The sequence below is a fragment of the Telmatherina bonti genome (genome assembly GCF_933228915.1).
Source record: "Telmatherina bonti genome assembly, chromosome: 1".
Lineage (NCBI taxonomy): Eukaryota > Metazoa > Chordata > Actinopteri > Atheriniformes > Telmatherinidae > Telmatherina > Telmatherina bonti.
This window is the reverse complement of record NC_136619.1, coordinates 21,735,633-21,757,839: the sequence shown is the minus strand read 5'-3', so window position 1 is coordinate 21,757,839 and position 22,207 is coordinate 21,735,633. Positions and strand designations below refer to the sequence as shown.

At 36.3% G+C, this 22,207-nt stretch overlaps 1 protein-coding gene across 1 annotated transcript in view; it reads left to right on the top strand.

The window, feature by feature from the left end:
* Positions 1–21,926, top strand: part of myom2b (myomesin 2b) — a 35,608-nt gene extending 13,682 nt beyond the window's left edge. The window contains exons 13-39 of the mRNA XM_079239507.1: positions 7–134; positions 249–432; positions 515–689; positions 906–1,027; positions 1,163–1,350; positions 1,468–1,594; positions 1,729–1,907; positions 3,690–3,804; positions 3,906–4,068; positions 4,176–4,282; positions 5,284–5,328; positions 5,620–5,756; positions 6,242–6,386; positions 6,795–6,857; positions 7,168–7,235; positions 7,816–7,929; positions 8,666–8,753; positions 9,393–9,431; positions 10,290–10,395; positions 11,087–11,153; positions 11,489–11,585; positions 12,172–12,208; positions 14,022–14,044; positions 14,138–14,193; positions 14,267–14,356; positions 20,068–20,193; positions 20,563–21,926. Of these exons, the coding sequence (XP_079095633.1) occupies positions 7–134; positions 249–432; positions 515–689; positions 906–1,027; positions 1,163–1,350; positions 1,468–1,594; positions 1,729–1,907; positions 3,690–3,804; positions 3,906–4,068; positions 4,176–4,282; positions 5,284–5,328; positions 5,620–5,756; positions 6,242–6,386; positions 6,795–6,857; positions 7,168–7,235; positions 7,816–7,929; positions 8,666–8,753; positions 9,393–9,431; positions 10,290–10,395; positions 11,087–11,153; positions 11,489–11,585; positions 12,172–12,208; positions 14,022–14,044; positions 14,138–14,193; positions 14,267–14,356; positions 20,068–20,193; positions 20,563–20,781 (3,008 nt within the window). The 3' untranslated portion in view covers positions 20,782–21,926. The remainder of the gene's footprint in view (positions 1–6; positions 135–248; positions 433–514; positions 690–905; positions 1,028–1,162; positions 1,351–1,467; positions 1,595–1,728; positions 1,908–3,689; positions 3,805–3,905; positions 4,069–4,175; positions 4,283–5,283; positions 5,329–5,619; positions 5,757–6,241; positions 6,387–6,794; positions 6,858–7,167; positions 7,236–7,815; positions 7,930–8,665; positions 8,754–9,392; positions 9,432–10,289; positions 10,396–11,086; positions 11,154–11,488; positions 11,586–12,171; positions 12,209–14,021; positions 14,045–14,137; positions 14,194–14,266; positions 14,357–20,067; positions 20,194–20,562) is intronic.
* The last annotated feature ends 281 nt before the right edge of the window (positions 21,927–22,207 follow it).

Genomic DNA, 22,207 nt, shown 5'->3' with positions numbered 1-22,207 from the left:
GTGTAGCTGAAGGAAAGCCCCCAGGTGCCCCTTCAGGAATTTATGCTTCTGAAACAGATAGGACATATGTTGTTCTGAGCTGGAAAGCCCCGGCATATTTCAGCAAGGCTCCCATATGGTACTACATAGAAAAGGTAAAAACTGTGGCCAGTTTAATGAACACCTCTCACCAGTACTTTCACAGTAGCTTTTTGGTAATGTATTCCTTCTTAAGTTGTTATTTTATGAACCATTGTCTTTGTCCACAGGCCATGGCAGACAGCAATGCATGGCAACGTGTGAACACTCAGGTCCCTATTCGTTCTCCCCGTTACGCCGTCTTTGACTTGGCGGAAGGCAAACAATACAAGTTCAGAGTGCTTTCGGCTAATATGTATGGAATCAGTGAGCCATCAGACCCAACTGGACCTATTGAGACTCAGGCACTTAAAGGTCTGACAAGTCAGGAAGGGATTATTGTAATTCTTTGCATTTGCTACATTTGCTACATTCTTTCTATCTTATTTTTCTTCAGGCGTACCATCTGCTCCCGGACAGGTGATTGCAACAAGAGAAACAGACACTTCTGTTGTCATCCAGTGGGCTCCTCCAAAAGAACCAAACAATCTGATTGGTTATTACATTGACCAGTGTGTGAAGGGGTCCAAAAACTGGACCTCTGCCAATCACAAGCCTCACAAGGACACTAAGTAAGTTTTTTTTAGTCAGATAAATGAGATTGTTATGACATATATATATATATATATATATATATATATATATATATATATATATATATATATATATATATATATATATATATATACATATATATATATATATATATATATATATATATATGTATATATATTATTGAAGGCTAGAAGGTGTGACAGCAATGCTCATTTATGATTATTTTTCTTCAGATTTGTGGTTAGTGGCCTGACCACCGGAGAAACATATGTGTTCCGTGTCCAGGCTATAAATGAGCTGGGTCTTAGTGATGAATCCCAGGAATCTTCTCCTCTAAGTGTCAGAGCTGCTCTGAGTTAGTATTGCCATAGTTATGATTGCTATTTCATATGATCATAATCATTGTCTGCATTTCCTCACAGCTACTGATTGTTATTGAAAAAAATATTGTATTGTTTAAATTAACAAATATTCCTAAACGTATTTTTAGCACCCCCATCTGCTCCTTATGACATTGCGCTGCTGAACTGTAATGGCCATTCAATGGTTTTGAACTGGAAGAAGCCTCTTCACTCTGGAGGTGCCAACGTCAAGGAATATTATGTGGATAAAAGAAAAAGTGGAACAACCATGTGGAGGGAAGTTCATATCCCACCAGTCAAAGAAAGACTTTATACGGTATGAAACTTCTGTTTTTAACTATATTCACTGTTTTTCAAACTAAGCCTAAAAACTCAGCATATTAGGTCAACTAAAGATATTGACATTGGTAAAATAGTAATATTTCAATAAAAGGTGGAAGGCTTGACCGAAGGAGCGGTCTATCAGTTCCGTGTGTATGGAGCCAACCTGGCTGGCCTTGGACCAGCTTCCAAACATTCAGAAGACTTTACATGTGAGGCTTGGACTATGCCAGAGCCAGGTTAGTAAATGTTTTCTGTTTAAAGACACTGTTAAAATTTTAAAATAAACAATCAAACATGGGTTTCTAATACATCAAGGCAGGCAGTCATGCAATGAGTGAATGTATGATTCTTCTCCTTATCTTTCATATAGGCCCTGCCTATGACCTCACATTCTGTGAAGTGAGAGACAATTCATTAGTGGTTGAATGGCAAAAGCCTGTCTATGCTGGTTCTGGACCAATCACAGGCTATCATGTGGAGTATGCTAAAAAGGGAACCTCTGAATGGACTACAGCTAATAAAACAGCCGTCAGTCACCGCTTCTTAAAGGTAAGAGGATCTATAGGGTCTTTAGGCTGAATTTATTTTGGATGATGATAATATGTTATTTAAAATAGTTATCTTAATATCATTTATAAAGGACTTAACAGGTAAGGCCATTGTACTGAACACTGCATTATAAAACACTACGCTGCAGTTACTTTAAATTGCGCTATGCTGACATCTAGTGGGTAAAGTAAGTAATTATTCAATAACTAAGAAAAATCAAAGGTACATTTAAGGTGCATTAAAAAGTTGACTGATTAATTGAATTAATGTTGTCACTGAACAAATCTGATTTATGTAAGAGACATACAAGATCATAAAACAGAAATACATTATACATGAATGAATAAAAAAAAAAACGAAAAAAAAAAACAAAAAACAAGTAGATGTTGACTTGTAAAAATTCATTTTACAAGCACATAGGTTTCAGAAATATGCTAATACCAGTCAAGATTTTGTGTTAAATGCAAATTTAAGAAAAAAGAAAAAGGCAAAGCTCTCAGTTTACCAGTCAACTTTAGGTCTCACGAGCTATGGTCACGAGCTGTGGATACTGACCAAGACTGTGAATGTGGCTGAAATGAGTTTCCTCTGCAGGCTGGCCTGCTTTAGAGATAGAGGCAGAAGCTTGGTCATTGGGAGGGGCTCAGAGTAGAGCCACTGCTCCTCTGCAGGAAGAGAAGCCAGTTTAGGTGGCTTTGACATCTGGTTCGAATGCTTCCTGACACCTCCTAAGTGAGGTGTTCTGGGCATGTCCCACTACATCTTTCAACTGGCCTGGGAATTCCTCAAGATCCTCCCTGATAAGCTAGAAGACGTGACAAGGGAAAGAGCTTAGTCAGCTCACCCACGACTGGACCCCTGATAAGCAGAAGAAAATTTATTAATAATACTAGTAATAATTATAATTAAAAAAATGATAAAAATAATAATAATAACAACAACAACAATAACAACATTATTATTATTATTATTATTATTATTATTATTATTATTATTATTATTATTATCATTATGCATTATATTTCTAAACCACTGTACATATGTTAAAACAGATGTCATGGTGCTACATTAAAAAAAAAAAAAAAAAAAAAAATCAGCATTAAATTCTAAAGAAAAATGATCAGGTGGCTTAATCAAAAACAGACGTGATTCCTGGATACAGCTGCTTGGGTTCAGAAACACTTCTGAAAACATTTTCTTATTTACATAATTTGTCTTTGGATTCATTTATGTAAATCAAAATGACCATGCAAATAAGATATTCACTTAAGCACAAAACTTTCCCAAGTCCATCATTCTATGAGCTGTAGGCCATTTAAAATGGATTCAGTTGAAAGGAATACCGTTCCTGTGGTCTAACAAAAACGACAATATATAGAGAAATCATGAAAACTTTGTTTTCCAAGCTAAAGAGGAGTGAGACAATCTGGCTTAGGCTTTTTAAAAATACTTTGATTCATGTCAGCATGTTCCTTCTGTCCTCAGACAGTTTCAAAGTATTGTTTGCATCAAATGTAAATTGAGCATATATCGCTAGACTAACTTTTGCAGTATAACATTTGTTGTGTCGTTTAAATTACACATAGGATTTCAAATATCTGCTGTCATTTCTTATCATTTTCCACAACGTGCTAACTTTTTTAGGATGTGGCTGCAGGGTAGGGAACCTTACAGGGTCACCATCTTACCTCTTAGAAATAAGACTTTTCAATCAACATTTCTAAATATTTACAGTTCTGCTCCTGTGTTCAGCACTTTTTTCATTATCTGGTTGTTTCCAAGGTAACAGGTCTGGAGGCTGGTGCAAGCTATGTGTTTAGAGTGCGTGGGGTCAATGCTGCGGGTGTAGGCAAAGCATCAATGGCCTCTGATCCTGTGATTGCCAAGGCTGTGGCAGGTAACCATTAACCAGAGCGAGTGGGGCATCATATCTGAATATATATTTGTACCATACAGGTTTTAGTTTGTAAATTGCTTCTGTGTGTTTGTGTATAACAGGTTCCCAGGAGGTGGCTTGTGTGGTAGACGAGAAGTCAGGTGATATTGTTCTGTCATTTGAGTCCTGCCAAATGAACGAGGGCTCTCACTTCATCTGGAAGAAGGATTATAAAGAAATCACAGATTTCTCTAAAGGAACAGTGATTAAGACTGAAGGCAGCCAGTAAGACTAAAGACACACACAAGAACACAACTTTACACATACTGTCTGTAAAATGTTGTATTTTTAAAGTCTCATTTTACTAACCCTCAACCGTCTCTACATCACAGCTCTAAGCTGATCTTTACAAAGCCAGATAAAGAAGACATTGGAACCTTCTCTGTTTCTGTCACCAACACAGATGGGGTGTCATCCAGCCATACAATCACAGCTGAAGGTGGGATTCATTCATCACTAATGTTGGTGTAACTGGTGCTTAACCACCCAGCCAAGCTCTGGCTTTGAAAATGTAGTCAGAAAAAGAGAAACTGCAAACTTCACAGTTAAAATTTGTGATGTTACTTTGTTCATTCTCATCAGCATATTTGCTACTTTCAGTTATGTTAAATATTTGGTTTTTTTTCTTTCTTTGTTGTATTGCATGTAAATATCTTTTATTCCTTGATCATGAAAATTTGAGTAGCTGTACAGCAACATCCAGACAAGCACATCAAAAGTACAGACTTGAGCAAAAATATCAAAAGGAAACTGTGTATCGAAGAACTGCAGTGCTGTGTAGGATGCAATGAAGATGAAAGCAATGAGACCGTACTTAGGAATGATCTCAGTGGCATGTAGGCAATGAAAAATTTCATTGCACATCTGATGAATAACATCTGAGCACATTGCTCACATTATTTCTCCAAGCTTGGGGCAGTGTGTGTTTTTTATCGCTGCGTCTTCATGGCAAAAGACTTCCTGTCAGAAAGTTTCAAAGTATGTTTTTTTACCCCCTCTATTGCGCCGCTATGCTACTAGGCTATAATGTGTTATTCAGTGCACCTTCCACAGATTCTCTAACATTCAACTCTCAGATATTTCACCGTAAGTCACAATATGTGTTTGATCTCCAAGTTTACAAGTTTTACATTTTTTTCAGTACATCACAGGCTCTAAGGCTTCAATAATTACTTCTCACAGACTGTGAGCAACACTCAGCCTTGATGCAGTGTCTTCCCTGTGAATGTATTTGCCCCAGTTTTAAAGTGTTTGTGCATTCATCTGGCCATTAAATGCAATTAAAGCAGTCACTTTTCCAACTCTAGGCTTAGTACTTAAAGTATTCCATCTTTGCATGGTTAAAAAATTACACCAGTATAATAAGTATAATGTATATTTGAATTGCTTTTTCTTGTGTGCATGACAGCAGAAAATGAATAAATCCACTCTGTGTTTCAGAGTTAGAAAAGATGCTGGCACTGAGCTATGATATCAGACATCCAAGTAGGTATCACTCATAATCTTCTTCTTTGTCCTCTTAGCATGTCTTCTTAACTTCTGCTGTGCTGCATCTTAATCTGCCTAGCCTAGTTTCTTTATTCTTGTCTCTCCCTTTCATGCTTTCATGTTGCATTTTTGCCTTCTTCCGACTGCTTTTGAACCCCTCAGATTTTTTTCTATTCTTTTAGGGGCATATTTTCTTTTGTATTTGATCCAAAAAATCTTACCTGCTTTTGCATCACTTGCCTAACTACCATCTCCTCTCCTTTCCTCTTCTCCTCGCCTCTCTTCTAGTTATCCCACTGAAATCTGAGTTGGCCTATAAGATTTTGGAGAGAGGCAGAATGAGGTTCTGGCTGCAGGCCGAAGGGATTTCCTCCAATGTCACCTACAAATTCTTTGCAAACAACAAAGAACTGTCTGGAGCTGATGTAAGAAACACTGTAGTGTGAATATACCTAGACTACATATATAGAACTGATATATACTATACTTATATACTATATACTATGTGTATATATATATATATATATATATATATATATATATATATATATATATATGTATGTATTTTATATTGTATATATAACTGTTCAGTCACATTGGTATATATATATCTAAAATATATTTGTATATATATATATATATATATATATATATATATATATATATATATATATATATATATATATACATATATATATATATATATATATATATATACATATATATATATATATATATATATATATATATATATATATATATATATATATATATATATATATATATATATATATATATATATATGTATATATTATATATGTATATATATTTATATGTATTTATAAACACCACAGACAAAGAAAAAAAGGGTGTGTGTGTCTTTTCAACAATATAATTCCTTTTTCTTCAGCCCAACAAGATGGGTCATGACATCTCTACAGGTATCATTGAATTCATCTTGGACCATTTCACAGAAGACAATGAGGGTACATTTACCTGCCAGATCACAGATGGTGGAGGCAAAGCACAGAGCTCATTGGTTTTGATTGGAGATGGTAAGAGTGGCCTGCTCTCAATGTTTGTCCATATTGTATTTCATGTAGACCTAATGTTTTGCCACATAAAGAACACACATTAGCACAACATTTTATGTAAGTTTTAATGCCACAGTTTTAAGGACTTTAATTTCCTCACAGATTCAGTAATTACTGGGTGTGTTGGAAAACCTAAGCCAGAATATGCAGCACTTTATGTATGTGGTTGTCTATTTACTGATCCCATATAAGTTAATGAAATATATTAGGTAGATAGATAAAAAAAAAAAGGAAAAGTTTGAAGTTAATGATCCATTCACAGGAAACCATTAGCCAGATAATCCAATGATTGAAAAAAAGAATTTAACAACTATGGGTTTCACTTTGATCCTATAAGTATTTTCTGTTTACACCTATCCATATCCACAGCTTTCAAGGCAGCATTGGCAGAGGCTGACTACCAGAGGAGAGAGTACATCAGAGTCAAAGAGGGTAAGAAATACAAAACCTCACCCACTTTAAAGCTTTATTTTTCATAGCCTGAGACCAGCAGAGCACTATGTTTCCTGGGAGACAACTAATCAGTGAGCATACATGAAAGAAGTGGAACACCTCTGCTCTAGCTAGGAGGTGGAATCTGAAAACTCAAAATGGATCCTTCTCAAAAAGTTGCGATGCGTGACAAAGAGACCAGATTTTAGAAAAAATGTTTTCAGATTGTACAATAGTAGCTTGTATTAAGAAGTCATTGTTGCACAATGCAACTTGCAGTCAAATTCAGCATTGTCTCTTTCTACCACAGGCCCCCACTTCAGTGAGTTTCTGTCACTTCAGGTTGGAGATGACTGTTCCGTCACATTGGTGTGCAAGGTAAGCAGCCAAATTAAAAATTACTTAATATTTTTATTCTAAACAAAAGGGTATCTTACCTGTGGAGAGGTAAGTAGACATTTTGTGAAGTGTATGATAACTGGAGTGGAAAGAACCATATATGTCTGACTTGTCCAGGTTTTATAAAAAAGGAAACATTTTATTGAGACGTTTAAATCAGAATGCTATATCATATCCTCTGAGATTCTTAAGTTAATTTTTGTTGAATGTGTTTGTCAGTTTAGATGAGATAAGTACATTTTTAGAGAGAGAGTAAATACGCTGTAAAATATGCTGCTCAGCAGGCATAAACAGTAGACACTAGGTAGAAATATAAATCATCTGTACTTAGTTTGTTTATCATTACCTAGCCAAAAAAATAAATGTGTAAATATCTGTGGTCACCAATGAGCAGACTGCAAGTTTTACTGAGTTGGAGGAGAAAATAGGTAAAAACCAACCATGAAGATACTTCAAACTAATAATTAAACCCATCATGTTTTATAACACACACACAGACATATTCTTGCTGTTGAAAATCATTTTGAAGATCTTAATAATGATATTTTTGTCATTGAAGGTTGCTAACTTGAAGAAGGAATCTGAGTTCCACTGGTACAAAGAAGACACTGAGATTGTCCCTGATGTTAAGCCTGACCTCGGAGCAGGAGTCTGCAAACTGCCAATTAAACTGGTAAGCACACATTAATATTCTTTATCTTCTGAAGGCTAAGTGTACTTGAGAATAATTTCACATATATAATCTCTTTTTTTTATTTATGTTCTACAAAAACAACCAAACAACACAAAGCATATTTGATGATTAATTAAAGACAGTATATCTGGGTAAAGTACCTGAAGTTAAATTTGATTTAGGTGTTTTGACTTTCACACCAGGTTTGAAAACATGGTTCATAATTTCCTACATTAAAGATGAAAAATTAATGTGTGATCAGTTTAAGGTTCTCTTTATTTACCTTCTACATTTCTTTGCTTCATTTTTACACTTTTACGGGACTTATTTAAATATCTCATTTTCAGTCATGTTTTTGCATGTATATGGACAATAGTAAAGTCTTCATATACCTTAGAATCCCGCTGCAGTGTGATAGTTAAACTTAATCAAAGTATGATTTGTATATTAATTTGCTACCTAATAAAATTGTTTAACTTTACAACATTTATTCTTCTACCGAGGTGAGATGTAAGGTTATGTAAAAATGGGATGTGAAAATTTCCGGAAAGGCATTGCATGAGCAAAGAACCTGCTAAGTGTTTGTTTAATCAGGGCTCACCTTATGGTTGCCTGGATGTGTAATACATCCCTGAGGATGTTTTTTTTTTTTTTTTTTTTACATATTTAAAAAGGCTTTCATAAAATGTTCCAATTGAATAAGTCTGTGCTCCCCGTGTCTCTGTTTCTTTCCCAGTTTTCAGTGAAGACAACAGGCGTTTATAAGGCCACCATCAGTGATGACAGAGGAAAAGATATGAGCCAAATTGACATCAGTGGGAAAAGTATGGATGTCTTTCATGCATAATTTGCTTTCAATTAGAAGTGATTTACAGACTAAGCAGCTGGCATGTTCACTTACTAAGTACAAATGATAACCTCCAGTGAAATGGCCTATGAAAATCATCAGTGTCAAAAAAGTAGTTGGAGATGCAAGTTAAATAGTGAGTCACATTAAAAATAGATGGCACAAACAGTTTTGAATAAAACATATTGAAGAAATCTACTCTGACAATAATTCTCGCCGCGTGACAGTTAACACCACTTACATGGATCAACTGAGAAGAAGATACATTTTAACTTAGCAGAAAAAGTTCATGCAAAGCTCATATTTTGAGAACAGAAGTAAGCCTTCATGCATGTCCTCCTCAGATCATCACTCATTCGATGTGTTAGGAGTTGGCAAGTATTGAAGAAAACATTAAGGAAAGTTGTGTAAAAAAATGTTAGTATAAGCAACAAGGATAGTAAGTCAGGCAGGCCTAATGTGTGGGAGACAGTGACCATGGAGTGACAAATGCCCAGAAAACTGCAGAAATACAGTTGAAATCTTGTCAACTAGAGTTTGAATGCAGCCTCTAGAGGGCAGTGTGGTATCTTTTCTGACTCCTTCACTGACCCATGTCCCTCTGCCTCCCTTTTAGTCTTTGAAGATGCCCTAAACAAGCTCAACCAACTGGCTGGTAGGTATCTTCTCTCTATGCACACCTATGCACATGCTCAGAGGTGAATGTGCACATCATTTGTCTCATGGGCAGATATGCCTATGAGAAAAAGAGCACCAAACATCACTGGGATCATTTTACACCCATTAAATCTTGCTGAAATAATCTATTGTGAAAAAAAAATTACACCACACTGGCAGAAGATTAAAGAGACACGTCATCAGACTGAGATGTTCCTGTTTTAAAATCCCTCTGTCACACACATACATGCTTTTCAGGAGGTGGCAGAAGTTGTCATGCAGAAAACATAATGCCATCTTGCTATCATGAGGTAAAATCACTTTAAAATTCCACTGCACTGTCACAGTGGCAGTGTGGAGGAGCATCTTACTCCTATTTTAAGCGACATTCACTTGACAGCTCTGCAGCAGCTGTTACAGCAGTGCTTGCAGAGGAGAACAGGGTTCATTATTGTGATAATGGGAAACCATGGTGATGTGACCAGGTGGATGACACACTTGTTCACTTGTAATGTGCAGTGAGCAAAGTTCCACACAGATATAGTGTAGTATAAAAAAAAGTCTTTCAGAGATCATGGCTTTAAAAAAAGATAAAACAGTAATGAAGCCTCTTATGGTTGCAGTGAATCCAACACACAAACACTCTGCTGCCTAAAATCGGACAACATCACTGTATATCCAGAACAGAAGCAGATTCTGCTAGATTAATCGTGTTATGCATGTAAAGCATGTATAACTAGTGGCTAGAGGGATGGGTACTGTATGCATGCTGTGTCCTTCATGGGTAAGACTGTGAAACCTGGTAGGAAACTTGTATTAGAATTTAATCTGAAATGTGCTCTGTCACCTTCTTTAGGAGCCAGTGCACAAGAGTTGGTGATTAAGTGCACAGCAACAGGCATTCAGCTACAGTGTCACTTGAAGTATTACACCTCAGAGATGAATGTCACTTGGTATCATGGGTAAGGCTTTTGATTTTTAAGACTAATGACACTCCTGCTACTAATGCTATATGAAGATATCAATGAGAAGGGAAGAAAGAACATAAAAATGAGTTACTGACGAATTTGTAGTTACAAAAATGATTAAAGACATCGGAGTAGTCCTATAAAAAACATGTTGACCAAAACGCCATTATCTTTACCGGTACTTTTTTCTCAAGATAAACTGTCACGACTGAAAACACAAACAAACAATCAAAAAAGCAACAAAGGAAAAGCCATGTCATCAAAGTTGGGGTTGTTGATCAGTGTTTTCATACCCTTGGTTGTTGCATTAATTTCCCTGCTTTGTTGCAGATATAACACACTTAATATTTTCATTGAAGACACAGAGGTTTTCTGCATTTAAAACCAAATTTCCTACATTGGAGATGAGAAAATGTGGAACGTGTGTGATAAAGAATTAGAGATTAACTTGAAAAAGAAAAAAAAAACAGATAGCGAAAGAAACAAAAATAAAGAAGAAATGAGGGAAAAATAGATGTAAAGAAAATGTTTGCTATTGGCACTTTCTTCCGTAATGTTCATTTCAAATATTAGGGAGTTCTGTAAATAAGCTTTACCTTCACATATGAAATGGGTTTCACTTTTTACTCATACTTTACTTTTTTACACATCCGCGCTAATGTATCCTCTCCTCTGTACTTTTCAGTGAGACTAAGCTCTCCCACAGTGACAAGACGGTGATTGGAGGAACCCCTGCTATGGCAACAATGGAGGTATGAACGTGTTCTTTATATGCCTCCGTGTTGGAGAAGAAATGGGTAATTTAATTACCGTAAAGCACCTCAGAGAGAGGCACTGTTTCCAAACATTGTTGTTTAAAAAAGTCCTTAAACTGCCTCTGAAGAGACACTAATGAATATTAAGGTGAATACCATGAGGAGTTCTTTAACCTAACTGAACCATGTTTTCTTCTTTTGTTTTAACAGAAACTTCATTATTATTATGACCTATTAGATAAACAGATCATTTTGGAGTCAAGGCAAAACACACCTGTAAAAATGTAGTTGGTCACATAATCTAAGCAGTTTGTTGCTTGACTGATTCCCAGGTGATTGAACCAGTGGATAAGGACAAAGGACCATATTCCATTGTCATCGCCAACTCTGAAAATTCACACAAAAGAATCCTGGACCTCAGTGGTGAAGGTCAGTGCCCTTCCCGCTTTTATTTATTTATTCATTTATTTTTCTAAATTGATAATCCAGAGGAAAGGAGAAAGGATGGCAACAACACCGTCACTTTATTTTTATGGTTTTCTTGGCTTCAGTTTGAAGTCTTGATACTTCAAGTGCTACTCCAATCAGAAACTATTCTTTGAGTATCAAACATTCAGCTCCTCAGGGCTAAAATCTGGCTATTGAAAAGTTTGCAGTTTGCTCCCTCACAAAGAACTGCGTCTGCGGTCAGATTGAATTCATGCTGATTGCGATGCATTGCAGTGGGTTTACATGCAGAACATCTCTCTGCTCTTCTCATCCCCCAACATATTTTCAGTATGTTCAGTATATTTAAACAACAACAGACGGTGGATATTGCATTTTTTGCATCATGTATTACTGTCATCCTCCTCCCTTGCTGTACATATAGCAGCAAGTAAAAGATAAGGTTTCTAACCAGCCTTGAGTGTACTGTTTCTAAAGATGCATTTTTTGAGGCAAAGTTCTGTAAAATGAAGCTAAGGAAAGACTAGTATGAAAAGTGGCAATAACTTTCTGTTTTTGTTTTTCATAGTTTATGAGAAGGCGTTTGCTGAGTTCCAGAAACTCAAGTAAGTCTTCAAGTCTGTGTCTTTATATTGTCCTGCACATTTGGGTATATTTAGTCACACTTTGTTTTACAATTCCCTTCATAATGGTGGGTTTCATTTTCATTACATTGATTAAATTACTGCTGTCTGCATTGTTCAAACAAAGACCACTAGCCTTTGTACCTTGTTAAAAAGGGTCAATTTGCCATTCTTACAGACTAATTTAGATGTTTTAAATAGCATCTGCCAGCCATCTTAAAAAGTTTAGTTTTCATTTCCTAATTTGAATTATTATAAGACTGATTAAAGAATATACATTATGCAAAATTGAAAAATAATATTTGTCCATTTCTGCACACAGCATGGCTTTAGCTACTACATTTGAACAACATTTTTATTAATTTAGTCAGTAAATTGATAACTCTGGATCTTTTTGCCATCCTTCAGTGTGGTTTTGAATATTTGGAATCGATAACATTTTGCAGAAGTTCAGCATGACAAGCTCAACACAGCCCTAACCGGCAGGATATCTTAGGAAGTTAACATGGGCCACAATTCTTTCATAGAAATAGACTCTTTCAGAGTTCTCTGTCTAATTATACTCCGCCGACTGGCTGATGTTGATCAGAGTAGAGAGACACCATGAGATTTAAGTGCTCCAGTCTAGTTGACATTGCTTGGGTTTCACCAGAAATAATAATCTAAACACTCAGAAACTGAACTAAGTTAATAACCATTGTAGTGGCACAGCTTAGCATAATTGTATGTGAAGGTTGGTGAACCCAGATAACAAAAAGATACCCTTAATGTATTAAACCTTCTGTGAAGTATCCAAACGTGCCATATTAACTAAGCGTGAGTATTACTCTATGCTTGAACTAGTTGACTTAATGCAGTATTGATAGTGTTGCATGATGAATGGAACCTAAACACATGCTGCTTAATGCCTTATTGCAGTTTAGATTTAGCTACTTCTTTGGAAATGTTCTCTGAAAATACTGTAAATTTGACATCTCCTCTGCATGCTTAAATTTGCAAATACTATGAACTCTGAGCAATACATATGAGTACATGAATATTTATCATAGCTGGATTTGACTAATCTCTCCATCTGCAAGTGCAATGTACCAAACATTTACTTAAATCTTCCAAGCCTTGGGGTCAGTAATATGATCTGAGATAAGAAGTTAGGTTAGGAATAGAAGCAATCAGGTAGCAGAGATTCAAAGTGTCCCTTTGGCTAATTGGACCAAAGACAATTCCACACACTGAATCTTGAAAATCCATTGAAATAAAAATGAAAGAAACTCCAAAGGCTGCACTGCATGCAAAGTGGGAGCCATTCAACCCATTTTTCTAATTAACATTCAAAGAGATACATTAAGGCACAAGATTTTACAAACACATTGAAACAAGTGACACCCTGCTGCCCTTCTGATTGAGCATCAGCATGCCAAGAGGAGAAGAGACTTCCCCAGCCATCTGGTCCTGTGGCTGACCTCTGGCCCTGCCATGCTGCTCTGACAGACCTCACCAAACAATATAATTTTTTCAAGGGAAAAGATTCAGAAACTCTACACAGCAGTACAATGTCATTTGGCCCAAATCCCAGAATTCCTTTGGACATACCAACTGACCCATGTCAGTTATTCAATAGCAGAATAAATTGTGTGTGTTATCGGTGCAAAGAACAAGATAAGTGAATCATAGAGTGAATGCAGTTATATTTTTATTATTTGCTGAATTTTTTCCTGGAAGAAATATGTGGCCAATCTCAGTAATGTTTCAAAATGCCAGAAATGTTGTTTTATATCTAATTTGATGTGTTTTTCAGGGCTGAGGCATATGCTGAGAAAAGTGAGTTCAGTTTCCTGTTCTCATTGTTTCTTTGTGTAACAATTTCACAATATATGCAATATTTATAAGTAATAACGTTATGGTTTGTTTTAGATCGTGGCAAAGTGGTTGGAGGACTGCCTGATGTGGTTACAATTATGGAAAAGAAGGTAAGTGCTCAAGCGTGTGCACATACTTATTTCTCATATGCTCTTCTAAAAAGTGATATTTTGCTTTAAATAGACCCTGAGTTTAACGTGTACAGTGTGCGGAGACCCCAAACCTCAAGTGTCATGGCTGAAGAATGGAGCAGAAGTTGAACCTGATGATCAGGTAATTTACTCTAACTGAACATATGACAGGGTCAAGATACATTTCACAACCTGACAGCAACTTCATGTGTTTTAACAATAAATACGAGTTAGTTTCTGTGAGTCATAAGTAATACCACCGGGTTCTATGTACTGGTTTGATTCCTAAGTGCCAAAAAACAACTGCAGACTTTGACTTAAGCCAACAAAATTACATGTTTCATTGTAACATCAAGCTTCTTTACTCAATAACACACAATCCTATTGAGCTGTTGATAAATCCTTGGGATACTTTAGGATTACCTTACTCACAGCTTAACATAATCTTTGAGATAATAATCTCCTAAAACCTGTAGTAACAATCTATTTGAAGCCGATGGCATTTCTTGCTTTTCATTGCTCAATTAAAAATGACTAAACAGCACCTCCTCCTGGCCAGGCAGAGAAGCTGCACAGCTCACCTTTGAGCTGTACGGTTGAGGTAATGGCAGGCACAGTCCTGCTCTGCTTTTTCCTTTCATTGCAACGATGTGTGTTCATGCCTCCACAGTCTTTTTCCCCATATAAAATCATGTACATACAAAGGCAGGTCGCTACATTGCCTTTTTACATTACTGCACCATGTCAATTGTCCACGTACGTTCAAAAGAAATAGTAGATGGATGCTTTGCTCTCAAAGTTGGTTGACGTGTTCATGCGAGGAATGACCCTGCTAGAGAAGCTTATTGTGGCTGGTTGTGAAGACATACAAAGTTAAGCAGTCTGGAGACTGATACTGAATCATTTCACTAGCTTTGCAAGTTTTTAAATGGCGTCTTGAAATTGATCTTGTTTGTGATAAATTAAGCAGGCAATTATCTGCCTACACATTTAAATATTTATATGTGTACAGTGTAATTGGCGACTGCCTGCCTACCTAACCCTTGGGCTCGCGGCACGTGCCTGCTGTGCATTGACCTTATTTACTATGTGGTAAAATGTGTTCTATGTATTTCTTCTTTTCTCTGCAACTTTTCTGAAAACAATTACAAAAATGACGAAAGAAAAAGTCAGACAAGGATGACTTAATCAATTTTTGTCTTAGCAATTTTTGACTTAATTCAATTTTTGACAAATGTGGCAACACCCAGAAATGATGTAACTTTGTTTGTGTTCTATGCAGACTTTGGGCTGATCCGCGTTATAGTTCAGACATTATAAAAAATTATATATTGATTGATCCTTACAATTTATATTGTTTACTACTTTGATTAACTTCAAATGAAATCATTTTTACACCTCTAATTGTGATCAGTACAAAGTTCAAAAGACAGCATCACTGATGGTATGGGAGTTTGATGTGCTCGTGATGTTGCATATGTAGTAAGATTGGGAAAGAATTCCACCTGCAAAGCTTCAACAATTAGTGTCTTCAGTCCCCAAATGCTGTTTTTAAAAGGAAAGGTGATGAAATGTAGCGGTAAACATGCCCTTGTCCCAGCATTTTGGAAATGTGTTGCAGGCATCAAATTCAATATCAGGTGAATATTTGAAAAACCAAACAAAAAGCAATAAAGTTTGTTAGTTTTAACATTTAGTAACTAGTCTTTGTAGTGTATTCAACTGAATGTAGGTTAAAAAGGATTTGCAAATCATTGTACACTAATTTTTTTGTGATGTTGATGTCACAACATCACAACTTCATCGGGGGTGTAAAATCCAATGCAGACAGGCTTAAACTGGGTATGCTATGAAAATCTACATGTATGCTTAACCAATATAGTGATCAATAAACAATATGGGTGAGGATTTACAGAAAGCTTTCACATATATAGTGCTGCTGATGGAGCTGCTTAGAATTTTTAACTGCTACGTGAACCATGTGATAGCAGGTCCTTGTCCCTAATCCTGTCAGTAGGACAGTGTCGGAATCCACTATTTAGGTAGCGTCGCACATATCCACGCCACCTGTCAATCAAAGTGAGGACAACTGAAAGTTATAAATGAGCTGTCAGGAGTCAGGATGGGTTCTGTGAGCAAACTTAAATTTTCATAGCAAAACTACATGTGAGGACAGAAATACTCCCAAGCAGGGACCAGGCAGAATGTCCTGCATGTGTGGAGGAACCCCATGTGCATATGGAGAGGCATTGAGTGCATGTTGGGGGGTTGGCTGTGTGCAGTGAGCTGATCTCACGTGCATAGCTGTATCTTTCTTGCATGTAGATGTTTTGTGCAAGAAGGCTGCTAATTATTTATATGTAAGTTAGATATTTATTCTGATATCATAACCATGGAATCCAATATATAATCTGTTAATCTGTGTGGATTTATTTAGAATAAATTTATACATTTTGGATGTCATGAAAGGAAAGGACAGATGTCAAAACAGACAGAATCAACTATTTCATTTAATGCACTGTATCAAACAAAAATTAAATGAAAAAAATACCTTATGAAAGCCAGTAGGGATGTCACAATTACTAAATTCCACAATTAATCACAGTATCAAATGCTATGATTAATGAATTGTATATCCTTCAATATTGTCTGCTTTTAAAAAAAAAAAAAAAAAAAAAAAAAGATTATGTTTGAGCCATCATGTCTGACCCTTGTCAAGCTGACGCAGAGCATATGGGGATGACGTGGTAATCCACCTTATGCAAACACCTTGCGATTAAAAATACAGCTCTATTTCCCCCAAACAGACAGATGAAGTCATCTTTGTTATTGTTGGATGATTATGCTGATCTTGGTATCAATCTGATGACAAATAATTTCAGGGCCAGTATTTCAAGTAAATGGTCTAATTTCTTTATTTCCACTCTTCTGGTATAATTTATGCGTCAAACAGCAGATATTCTCCTAAGGACAGCTGAAAGTCAAAGATAGCTAGATGTTTTTCATGCATTTTTAAATTCTCTATGTTGGTTGCAAAGAAATGTTTGAAAACAGTTTTCATAATGCAGTTTCAAGAATGAAGCTGGCTTAGTCCAGGTAGAGGTCCTGTAGTCTTTTCTATCAGTTATCTCTGGGATAAATCCAGAGTAAATATGCTGGAACTCATTTACTCTTCACACAGCAGAGGGGATTTAGTTGAAATGAGACTCCTTGGTTACTTAGTTGTAATATGATTTTGTTATCCTGGCATCAAAACATATAAATAAACAGAAATCAGAGACCTATAAGGAGTGATCATATATTTTTTTTTATAGATTTATGGTCTTTGGAAAGAATGCTAAAATCATGATGATTTCTTTGGCAATAATTGTACAAGAATAATCTATAACTGACGTCTAAAAATTCCAAAGGAAAATGGTTTTAAATTTTTCTTCAATAAAACGATAAGAATTCTTCAGAAGATATTGCCTTGTTCCAGAGGGTGAGACTACTGGCATGAATGATCTCCAGTACCTTTCTGTCTTGCATTGGGACTTGATGAAGCCTCACACAGAACACACGCCATTGTTTTTTTCACTGTGTTGTGTAGTGGATGCAGTGAAGTGAAGTGAAGAATTGTCCATTATCGTCTGCAGCTTGTGCATCATTATTTTCTGGACAATCAACTCCTGCAGCTGGTTTGTTTCAGATGGTTGGGATATTTTAGGCACTGGAACAATGCAGGATGGTTTTCAAAGCACAAGAACTCTTTTCTGAATCAGGCTGGTGTTGGAAATGTGCTGAAGAATCCAGCATAGTTGTTCTGAACAGGTTTTCAGACTTGCAACCTTGTTGCAGTTCAGTCTAGTTGCTTTTTCACCTGACTGCAGGAGACAGGAAGATTAGAAGTAAAGGCAAAGGAGGTCTCAGTGTGTTCTCTTGTGTAGGTAGATGAGGTCGCATTAAAGTCTATAGAAAAACCATTAAAAAATCTGCTTATCACTACAATTCCTCCAATAAGGGAGAAAATAAAAATAAATTTAAATAATATATTTAATAATACATTTTCCCATTTTTCACAAGAACTGCTACAGCAGCTAAGTACAAAACTCAAAAGTTGAAAATATTAGATTCATCAGACATTCTGAATGAAAAAGAGATTGAAAGGGTAAATACCACTGCATAACTATTGTTATATATATACAAGCTATAAATAAAAACAACAAAAAAGGAAAAAAAATTTTTTTGGTTCCCTAAAGAGCTTTATGTGGTGACATTGGTGCACTATGCAATATGCAAAAACAATATTTAAAATGTTTAAACCAATGGTTGAAATATCATTGAAAGGACCAAACAAGCTATTTAACTTAAACTTTTTATATAATCTAATGGAATGAAATACATTTATTATGTTGGAAAAACAACCAATTTGTTAAGTTGTGTTGTTCCAGTATTGCATGTTTTAATTCATTCTGATGAAATACACAAGATTTGAGATGATACACTTTAGTTCCCTGTTGGGAACAGACAGTGCAAGTGGAGGTCCCTTTGGAGTCAAAGTTCTCCCTTTGTTTACTAATGAAGTGACAGGAATTGAGAGGAACAAAGGACCTCTGCTGCAGTGGGCTTTAGGTGAGGTCAGTATTATGAGCACACTCATGGATCAGTAATGGAACAAATAAACCTCACATAACTATTCGACCTACTTGCCAACCAGAGTAAGTCTATTCAGTCTTTCCCTAGTCAGTAGAGGCTCTTTCAACAGCATCCTGCGGCTCCTATCAGCTTTGAAGATTCAAGTTTGAGAAACCATGGTCCAGGAGGAATTTCTGCTCAAGTTTGCCCTCTTCTTTATTCATTCCCTCACCTGCTAATAATCTGTCTATAACAAGAACTGAGGTCCTTGGTGAAATGTTTTTCAAGCCTCAAGGGTTTCTCCTCCTTACCTTGTTAAAGCAGAGGCCACAGAGGATATGAAGATAACAGAAAAACAAACAAATATATACAGATTCAGAGAATTTTGCTCTGAACCAGGGTAGAAATACGCAGACAGAGATGCACACGATTAAGTAGAGGCAAAGAGGAGAAGATGGTTAAAATAAATAAATAAATATGTGCTTTTGTACATTTTGAGACTGATTAAAATCTTTTAGTGCCTTTCCCAATGTTGTCACCAAAACAAAGGCAATCACCAAATAATGCTTTTCATATGAAAGCTTTCTTCCATCAGTACAACAAAAGAGAAAGAAACAAGCACAAGATGTTCATCTAAAGTGGTCTAATAAATAAATGTATTATCAAAAACTGTTTAAAAAAATGGCCAGCATTTCTAGGATTTTAGACTGGTAAAGCTTTTTCACATCTGACAATTAAAGGCAAGTGTTTCTCTTAATAGGGATGTAATAAGCCAATTATAAGTGCAGTTCCAAAAACATATATTAATAAGCAGACCTTTAAAATTGAGGGGGCAGGTATGAATGAGGGGAATTAAAATAGCTATTGTAAACTTGTTTGCACCAGTTGCATAGAGTCAGTTTTCTGACTCTGAAACTTTTAAAGAATTGTAGTATTTTCTTATTGGGCTCAATGAATTCCAGAATGGATGTGGCTTATTGCCTTTTATTCCAGCAAAAAAAGGCTAAGAAGAATAAGACAGACTTTAGACTCAAATAATGGAATATCATCTGTCCTTATGTGTTTGTAAAGCCCTAAGATTTTGATTAAGGTAATCAAAGCTTACAGTACTACTTTCAGTTAAAGACAACTCAGCATTTACTGTAAATCAAACATTAAGTAAAATGTCATCATTTCAGACATTAAATCATGCTTAACTCAATGTGCTGCTTATCTCTCCTTTAACTTCTGTTTTTTCAGTATGTGGTCTCCCTGGACCAGGGCAAGTTTGCTAGTCTGACAATCAAAGGTGTTTCCATGGAGGATTCTGGCAGATATACAATGATTGTCCAGAACAAATACGGAGGCGAGTCTGTGGATATAGTGGTGAGTGTCACTGCTGTGTACCACTAATGACTGGATTTACTCAGAGCCATGAAATTTTTCTGACAATCTGCAACAGAAATCTTATCTTTTCATTGCCAGTTGAGATTTGTTTTCTGTTTTTGTATGATCACAGCAGCACAAAGCTGACTTTATATTTGACCCTTTGACTTTTAACGTTGTGATATTTGACCATATAAGGAAATAGTTCAACTTTTCAACCAATATTCATTCATAGCACATAGTCAACAGAACAGCTGTTCAGCACATATCTGAAACTCTGTCTTCTAATGTCATACATAGAAGTATTGGGATGGGAAATGTTTACAATGTATTACCATAATGTCTTTGTCCTTTTTCTTTTCTTACCAGGTCAGTGTATACCGCCACGGTGAGAAAATCCCTGAAGCAAAGCCTGCTCTGACCCCTAAAACGATCATCCCTCCTAAACTCCCCATTGAGATCCCTCAGCCTAAGACCCAGCCTGTTAGCCCTGCTCCTAGCCCTGCCCCTCCTGTTTCCAGCCCCACGCCCCCAAAGGCAGCACCTGGAAGAGGGATGAAGAGTCCCACTCCCTCTCGGAGGAAGTAAAAAAACGTGACAGCCATAAATTATGATGAGAAACGCCAACACAGTGGTGCACATATAGACCATATGCAAAAGCTTTACTGGTGTTCTCTTCCTTCTTGGAAACTGAGCTAATATGTTTAGCAATAAAGAGTAAACATAACCCCCCCTTTAGGTTTCACTGAGAGTCATTGTATGAAAAAAATGTTGGATGAACACATGATGAAATTAAAAATCAGATTGATTGAATTAAAATGAATAAAACTGATAATGCAACACAACCTGATTGACAAATGAGTGAAATGTGTTTACATGGGAAGTGTACAGCGCTGTTCAAATAGATAAAGATCAAGACAGACAACATAATAAAATATGCATAACATCAAATATATTGTCGGCTACCACAGAGATGTCAGATGCTTAAATCCATCAAAGCTGTACACATCTTTTTTTTTTTTTTTTACTGCAGTCTGAATTCTTTATGGTGTGCTGCATGTCATGTTATTGCATACTGGGAGGAATTTCCTAATTCTCTTGCATACACATAAACCACCACCCCTTTGAAGATGAGGCCAAGCCAAGTCGCTTCACGGTCCAGTGGAGAGAGATGGGCCTATATGATCAGAGGTTTGGCTCATCCTCAAAGCCATTAACACATTCACATGTTTTGGATAATCTCTCTCCTGTAACGCTGATACACAACACAGTGTTGCAGCTCATATTTACCACTACATCTGGCAAGACCAATGTTGCTGTCTCCTTATTTAAAAAAAAAAAAAAAAAAAAAAAAAAAAAAAAACTTTTACAAGGAGGATGTTAAAACAGGTAAAGACAGGAGTAAACCAGACTGTGCGGAACAGCCACAGTGCCACCTCTTCAGCGCTGTCATCTGGTGAGATGCTGAACATGCTGAAGATCATCTGGCAGTGAATCACCTCAGGAGCCAAGGCTGTGAAGTTTCAGCTATGAAAACTGTCATAATTAAATTAATATATTTTCTGCTAGGATACAATATATTTAGAAATTTATGTCTATTCTATCTTAGAGACAAATATTAATTATGTACCACCATCCTGTTCTTTATCCAAATGCAGGCAGAAGCAGGCAATAAGTTGTGAGGTTTAAAGAGTTGTGCTTGAGTGCAGGAGGTGGGGATGGCAGAGCTGATGAGAAGATGGTTGATGAGATTTGTGGTTCATTAAAGCTGATGAGAAGAGCAAACGCAGAGGAGAGAGGGAGTAGGTGGAGGGTAAAGTCATTGTTTTTGTGTTTGCTGTTGCTAATAAAAGAATGAGATTACACTTTGCTGAGCCTGTTAATTCATTCTGTCAAAGAGAAAGAGAGCGAAAACAAAAGCCTGAAATAAAGTGAGAGCCTGAGGTTCGTGGGGTTTTGGGTTTCTTCTGTAGCTGAGTTACCGTTGTGTCTGCTCTGGCAGCATGAGACATGT